Here is a 7111-nt window from a genome sequence, read left to right as displayed (position 1 = left end):
AGAGAGAGAGAGAGAGAGAGAGAGAGAGAGAGAGAGCGAGAGAGAGAGAGCGAGAGAGCGAGAGAGAGAGAGCGAGAGAGAGAGAGAGAGAGAGAGAGAGAGCGAGAGAGAGAGAGAGCGAGAGAGCGAGAGAGCGAGAGAGAGAGAGAGAGAGAGAGAGAGAGAGAGAGAGACTTTTGACTTTAAAGATCCTTTATTAAATCTTTGCAATTAAAATCCATTCAATAACAATAATAAGGTAAAACAATTAAGGTACTTGCTGGCTCCGGGAATCAGCTGAAACCTCCCCAGTGTAACAACATAAATTCCTAAAAAACATCACGTTCTCCTTTGAAAATAGATTTTAACCAAATAAAAAGATCATAAAATGTAAATAAAACACAAAAAACAAACAAAAAAACTATATTAAAAACACATATAAACAGTGTTTTTCCTGTAAAAACAGATTAATACCAAAGTAATAAAAACACTGTAAAACAATAAAACCAAATATAAATTGAAATTAAAACTAGAAGATAAACAGGCGCTCTCCCTCCTCACTCACTGAGCACAAGGTGTCTCCCAGACACCACCTCTCCTGAAAGCCCTCCAGGTTACTGACCATTTTAAAATAATTAAAATCTACCATTACCCAGCTAACTACTAAAATACAAAATAATCTGACAACATCTGTTAGCCCTGCCTCTAAAATCTTATTTTTCCTGGATTTTAAAATAGCCAATTTTGCCTGCCCTAAAATAAAATTCATTAAAACACTATTCCTTGTTTTGAAACTATAGGGGAACCCAAAAATAAAAATATCCTTGTTGAAAGTCACCCCAAGAGCTTGCAGGAGCCCCTGTAGGAAGTGAAAGAGCGACCCCAGCCTGACACAGTCACTGAACATGTGGAACACTGTCTCCTCCAGAAACAGCACTCCGCACTGATGCTGGGGTCCACTCTGTGGAGGAACCGTCCCGTAGACACGGCGCAGTGCAGTATCCTCCACTGCAGGTCCCCTGCTTTCTTTTTCTTTTTGCTGGCTCCGCTGCCTCGGGCTCTGCTGGCTCCGCTGACTCGGGCTCTGCTGGCTCCGCTGACTCGGGCTCTGCTGACTCGGGCTCTGCTGGCTCCGCTGACTCGGGCTCTGCTGACTCTGCTGGCTCCGCTGACTCGGGCTCTGCTGACTCGGGCTCTGCTGGCTCCGCTGACTCGAGCTCTGCTGACTCTGCTGGCTCCGCTGACTCGGGCTCTGCTGGCTCCGCTGACTCGGGCTCTGCTGGCTCTGCTGGCTCTGCTGGTTCTGCTGACTCGGGCTCTGCTGGCTCCGCTGACTCGAGCTCTGCTGACTCGGGCTCTGCTGACTCAGGGTCTGCTGGCTCTGCTGGTTCTGCTGACTCGGGCTCTGCTGGCTCTGCTGGCTCTGCTGGTTCTGCTGACTTGGGCTCTGCTGGCTCTGCTGGTTCTGCTGACTCGGGCTCTGCTGGCTCCGCTGACTCGGGCTCTGCTGGTTCTGCTGACTCGGGCTCTGCTGACTCGGGGTCTGCTGGCTCTACTGGTTCTGCTGACTCGGGCTCTGCTGGCTCTGCTGGTTCTGCTGACTCGGGCTCTGCTGGCTCTGCTGGTTCTGCTGACTCGGGCTCTGCTGGCTCTGCTGACTCGGGCTCTGCTGGCTCTGCTGGCTCTGCTGACTTGGGCTCTGCTGGCTCTGCTGATTTGGGCTCTGCTGGCTCTGCTGACTCGGGCTCTGCTGGCTCTGCTGATTTGGGCTCTGCTGGCTCTGCTGGCTCTGCTGACTCGGGCTCTGCTGACTCGGGCTCTGCTGGCTCTGCTGGCTCTGCTGACTCGGGCTCTGCTGGCTCTGCAGACTCGGGCTCTGCTGGCTCTGCTGGCTCTGCTGACTCAGGCTCTGCTGGCTCTGCAGACTCGGGCTCTGCATGCTCTGCTGGCTCTGCTGACTCAGGCTCTGCTGGCTCCGCTGACTCGGGCTCTGCTGACTCTACTGGCTCTGCTGGCTCTGCTGCCTCAGGCTCTGCTGGCTCTGCTGGCTCTGCTGACTCGGGCTCTGCTGGCTCCGGGGGCTGCTCGTCCCCCTGCTCTCCCCGATCACCCCCAATCTCCTCTTGTTATCCTTATCCTGCTCTGCTTCAGCCCGATCCCTGTTTCTCGGACACTGTTTCCTTTGATGTCCCTGAGCTCCACATTTAAAATACCTCATTGTATCAGAACTGGCAAGAACAACGCAATTCATCCCCTTAACATTAAGATTCCACGCTACCTCAATAATTAAATTAGGATCATTTTGTAAAATAAACGCTTGTCTTCTAAAAAACAAAACATGTTTTACACTGGGAGTTTTACATCCTAGAGGGATAGTCTTAATGAGATACATTAATTTTCCATATCTTGATAACTCTCTTTTCAGTAACTCGTTTTTTAAGAAGGGTGGACATTAGACAGTATTACTTTGGTTACGGGTGTCACTGAAGGTGAAACTTCAATAAAAGACCCCTGCACACTAAACCCCTCCTCCACCAGCTTGTTTACCAAATCCATATCAGTTTAAAAAAATGACTAATGGCTGATTTTATTTTGTTAAAGCCCACAACCTCTCTTACAGCCACCAAGCATTCCTCCAACGACACCCCACACAGAGGCAGCCGTGCCAGCAAGTCAGTACCCCTGTTTCACCCGAACTACACGCCATATCGGCATTTCTGCTCATCTATGATCAGCTGAACATATGACAATGACTCACAAGCTATATATAAATAAATAATTGCAAAAGCTTAGACTTTCCTGAATCCAGCCAGAGAGGCTGTCAGGATGTGGTCCCGACTCCAGCGAAGGCCCTGCTCAAATACAGCACTTAGATTTTATGGGATTCATGTTTTTACAAAGCTTGTTTTCAGATTAAATATTTGAAATAGAACCCCAAGCTCCAGGTTTTGTAATGGCTTTTTAGCAAGATCAACACAGCTTATTTCTTTTGGGACGCAAGCGTGCCGCTGTCTCGTATCTCTTCTGGAATGTTTCATTAGTTGATAAATAAATAAATGGATGCAAAGATTTTTTTTTTTTAAAGGATTTTGTGGACTTGCATTTCACGGCACAGAATGAACATCTCAGTGTACAGCTATGGCCAAAAGTTTTGCATCACCCTATAGAATTAACAAATGAAAGCTGCTGAATAATGTTACATTAACATATTGAAGTACATACTGCTTTGTAGTTTTCCATATACTCAACAAAAAACTGCAAAAAATTGAAAAATGTGACATTTCTTAATCTAACAGGAAATACTGTACTACTATAATGGCTTCTTTTGTAGTTTCTTTGATTACATAATGTTAAATAAAAGATCTAAATTATGATCATGTAGTTATTTTATTTAATGATGTCTCAATCCTAAAATTCTCGGTGATGCAAAATGTTTGACCAGAGCTGTAGTGTGAAATATGTATAATATAGACGTGCTGTCCAGTCTAAGCTGTAGTGTGAAATATGTATAATATAGATGCGCTGTCCAGTCTAAGATTTAATAAATAATCTGTCGCATGAGCTTCCTGACTGAACATTTGTTCACACACAGCAAATTAAAAGTTGCCACAAAACAGACTAGCTCCATTGAAAGGTACCTTGAGATGGGCTTATAGTTTTATAGACCAGGGGTGTCAAATTTGTTTCATTTGGCAGGCCTGATCTGATACCCTGGATCTTGACGCGGCCTGAGTGACAGTTGTAAAAATAAAGACAAACCCAAAACCTCAAAGTTACTGTATTTAACAAAAATGATCATACATAGCATATTTACATTCCCCTAAATAGCACATATTGATTAGTTCACTCACGTGTGCAAACACGCCTCCAGCGAGTTCCTTCGCATGAGCAACACACGTTGTCATGTTTCTGTGATTGCTGTCAATCACCGACCACGTGGCTGAGACGGCGTGCGGCAGCTGGGTCGAGTTACGACCCCAGTGATACCAGAAAAAAGGGTTTTCGTTCTGATTTGTAAGTTCTGTAGTTACAAGTGTCATCATGTTTTTATCCGTGAAGAGAAAGGTGGAACAAGAGAGCTGTGTGTTTCAAGAGATATGGGCATGAATGTATTTCTTTGTGGGCATGAATGGAAAGCCAATGTTCTTAATTTGTAAGCAACATGTGGCTGTTGGGAAATAATACAACATTAAAAGATGCTGTGAAGCAAACCTTGGCAAGAAATATGATAAATATACAGGAAAGTTACGTGAAGTTAAATACTTTGAATCAGCAGTCATTGAAAAAGCAGCAATCAATGTTTACTAATGCTTTTAGCAGAAGTGATGCTGCTGTTACAGCAAGCTGTGTGATTACTCACAAAATAGCTGTTTCTTCAAAACCATTTCCTGATGGAGAGTTTTTGAAGAACTGCTGCTGAAATAGTTTGTCCTGAGAAGCGACAAGCCTTCTCCATCATGAATATCAACAAATCAAAATCTAATTCTCAACTAACCGACACACACCTTCACTCGATTCTCAAGATATCCTCAGCCCAGTCATTTGCTCCAGATGTTGATGTGCTGGTTCAAGCAAACCGGTCCCAGGTATCAGGAAGCAGCAGGAGCAGTCACTCGTGTTCTTTGGTGACTGTTAAATAAAAAATGGATCTGTGTCTATTTATATTTTGCAACTGATTTAGCTTTTTTTTTTTTTTTTTTTTTTTTTACCAGTGTAGCAAGGATGACAGAAAACAGGTCAGTGCTCAGAGGGTCTGGGGTTCTTTAACTGAGGCTTGCCTCATTTGCAAGACTCAATTACCTGCTGCAGAAGCTGAGAGATACAGCTGACTGTAAAACAATAAAGGATATGGACCTACAGTAAGGTACAGCCTCCAGGAACGATTCGTAGGAACAAGGCGCTCTACTATTGATATTAGAGCTGCACTGTTTTTCTATCACCTGATGTGTTTTCTATCACTTTTTATTATGTGATGTATTTTTAATTGGTTTGAATGTTTATGTACAGATGTTAATTGATTTGGGTTGTACTATTGTTGCCATAATTATACAAAAATTGATACCAATGCTATTTTGCGTTTTTTAAAGAAATTGTCAGTTTGCACAGTACCTACTTCTACATTGTTAGTTTGTACAGTACCTATTTGTATATTGCTTGTTTGCACACAAACTGCCATCATTTCTTTCTTTAAATTCTGTCAGTAAACAAAAGCTGTTGGCACTTTGGTTGACTAATCTTGTCTCTAAGCCTGTTAAATTTAAATTGTGAACAACTCTGGGTTACACCTGTATCCTATTGAATAAAAATATGATATTCTGCTATACCCCTGGTCTAGACTCAAAAATAATCTATTCAACTAGAACATCACTTCTATCCAGCTGCACTGTCACTGCTATGCTTAAGGAAATGATCAAATGCGTGACATGCATACTTTTTATTTTTAAATGCCAGCAGCCTTTCAAAAGAGAACGCATTTTTACAAAGATGTAAGCAACACAATATTACACCCCAGTTCATTAAACTACGATAAAGAGCTTTATTTTCAACACTTTTTTTAAAATATGAACTTTGTTGAAACCTTTGAGGTATCACATTAAGCCGATGCTCTCTTTGCTCTCACAGTGGGAGATGTAAAAAGGCACTTCAGTGTTTTGCATCCTGCTAGCCCTCAGTTAGCCGGTCCCTTTCTCCTTAAGCATGCTGATTCGTGACCGGGCTGTGACAGGCGCCCCGCTGGGCTGATTGCTCTGGCCTGCCACTCACAGCGAGATGCAGGCTTCTCCAGTTACTGCAGGCCTTAGATTCAGGCAGGCCTGCTTCCAGTGGGGCCGCTGCTTCATTATTTTGGCTATTGCTGGAGATGAAAGAGGAAGCAGTGTGATCGTGCACGGGGCTCCCAGCTCACACCAGCACTTTCCTCCAGTGGGACACCGTGCACGGGGCTCCCAGCTCACACCAGCACTTTCCTCCAGTGGGACACCGTGCACGGGGCTCCCAGCTCACACCAGCACTTTCCTCCAGTGGGACACCGTGCACGGGGCTCCCAGCTCACACCAGCACTTTCCTCCAGTGGGACACCGTGCACGGGGCTCCCAGCTCACACCAGCACTTTCCTCCAGTGGGACACCGTGCACAGGGCTCCCAGCTCACACCAGCACTTTCCTCCAGTGGGACACCGTGCACGGGGCTGATTGATCTCAAAACTTAAAGTATCCAAACAATTGTGCCTCAGCATCATGGCTAGGAAACCCTTGGTACCCGTCAGTAACCACTCTGTATAAAAACGGCTCTCCTTCCCTCAGTCCTAAGTCTGTATCCCCTTAATTTCCAGCTGTCCTGGTCTGTGTGCTGCTCTTACGGTTAACTTTGTGAACTCCTTTTAGGATTTCAAAGACTTCAATCAATTTTCTCCTGATTCCTCTTGGAATTACAATACACTGCTCTATTCATATCATCCTGATTCCTCTTGGAATTACAATACACTGCTCTATTCATATCATCCTGATTCCTCTTGGAATTACAATACACTGCTCTATTCATATCATCCTGATTCCTCTTGGAATTACAATACACTGCTCTATTCATATCATCCTGATTCCTCTTGTAATTACAATACACTGCTCTATTCATATCATCCTGATTCCTCTTGGAATTACAATACACTGCTCTATTCATATCAGTTCCCACATTTTTTGTTCCACTTCGTCCCACCTCTCTGAGTAGCTGCCAGCAAACATCAAGTAATTGACACCACTGGAAAGACTTGTGTAGATTTTGGACCGAACTCCAAGAGGGGGAGAAGTTGAAGCTGACAGCCTTTAAAAATGATGGCTTAGGGGCCTAGAGACAATATGTTCCCAATACATAATAAAAGAAATATGAAGCGCAGTGTCCTTTTCCAACGTGTGTGTGTGTGTGCGCGTGTGAGCATGTATGTGTGTGTGAGTGTGAGCATGTGTGTGTGTATGTGTGAGTGTGTGTGAGTGTGTGTGAGTGTGCGTGTGTGTATGTGTGTGTGTATGTGTGGGTGTGTGTATGTGTGTGTGTATGTGTGAGTGTGTGTGTGTGTGTGAGTGTGTGGGTGTGTCTGTGTGCATGTGTGTGTATGTGTGTGAGTGTGTGCATGTGTGTA

General features: G+C 44.5%; 1 protein-coding gene across 1 annotated transcript; it reads right to left on the bottom strand.

Annotated features, from left to right (window-relative positions):
* Positions 1 to 226: 226 nt before the first annotated feature.
* On the bottom strand, positions 227 to 2197 carry LOC131737230 (transcription factor SPT20 homolog). The gene is made up of 2 exons (XM_059024799.1): positions 1983 to 2197; positions 227 to 1514 (listed from the first exon to the last, which is right to left on the bottom strand). Exons 1-2 carry the CDS (start codon positions 2195 to 2197, stop codon positions 509 to 511), a joined length of 1221 nt encoding a protein of 406 aa, XP_058880782.1. The 3' UTR covers positions 227 to 508.
* Positions 2198 to 7111: the final 4914 nt, after the last annotated feature.

The sequence above is a fragment of the Acipenser ruthenus genome, chromosome 5 (assembly GCF_902713425.1).
Source record: "Acipenser ruthenus chromosome 5, fAciRut3.2 maternal haplotype, whole genome shotgun sequence".
Classification (NCBI taxonomy): Eukaryota; Metazoa; Chordata; class Actinopteri; order Acipenseriformes; family Acipenseridae; genus Acipenser; species Acipenser ruthenus.
The sequence above is the reverse complement of the archived record's forward strand: the minus strand, read 5'-3'. Positions and strand labels throughout refer to the sequence as shown.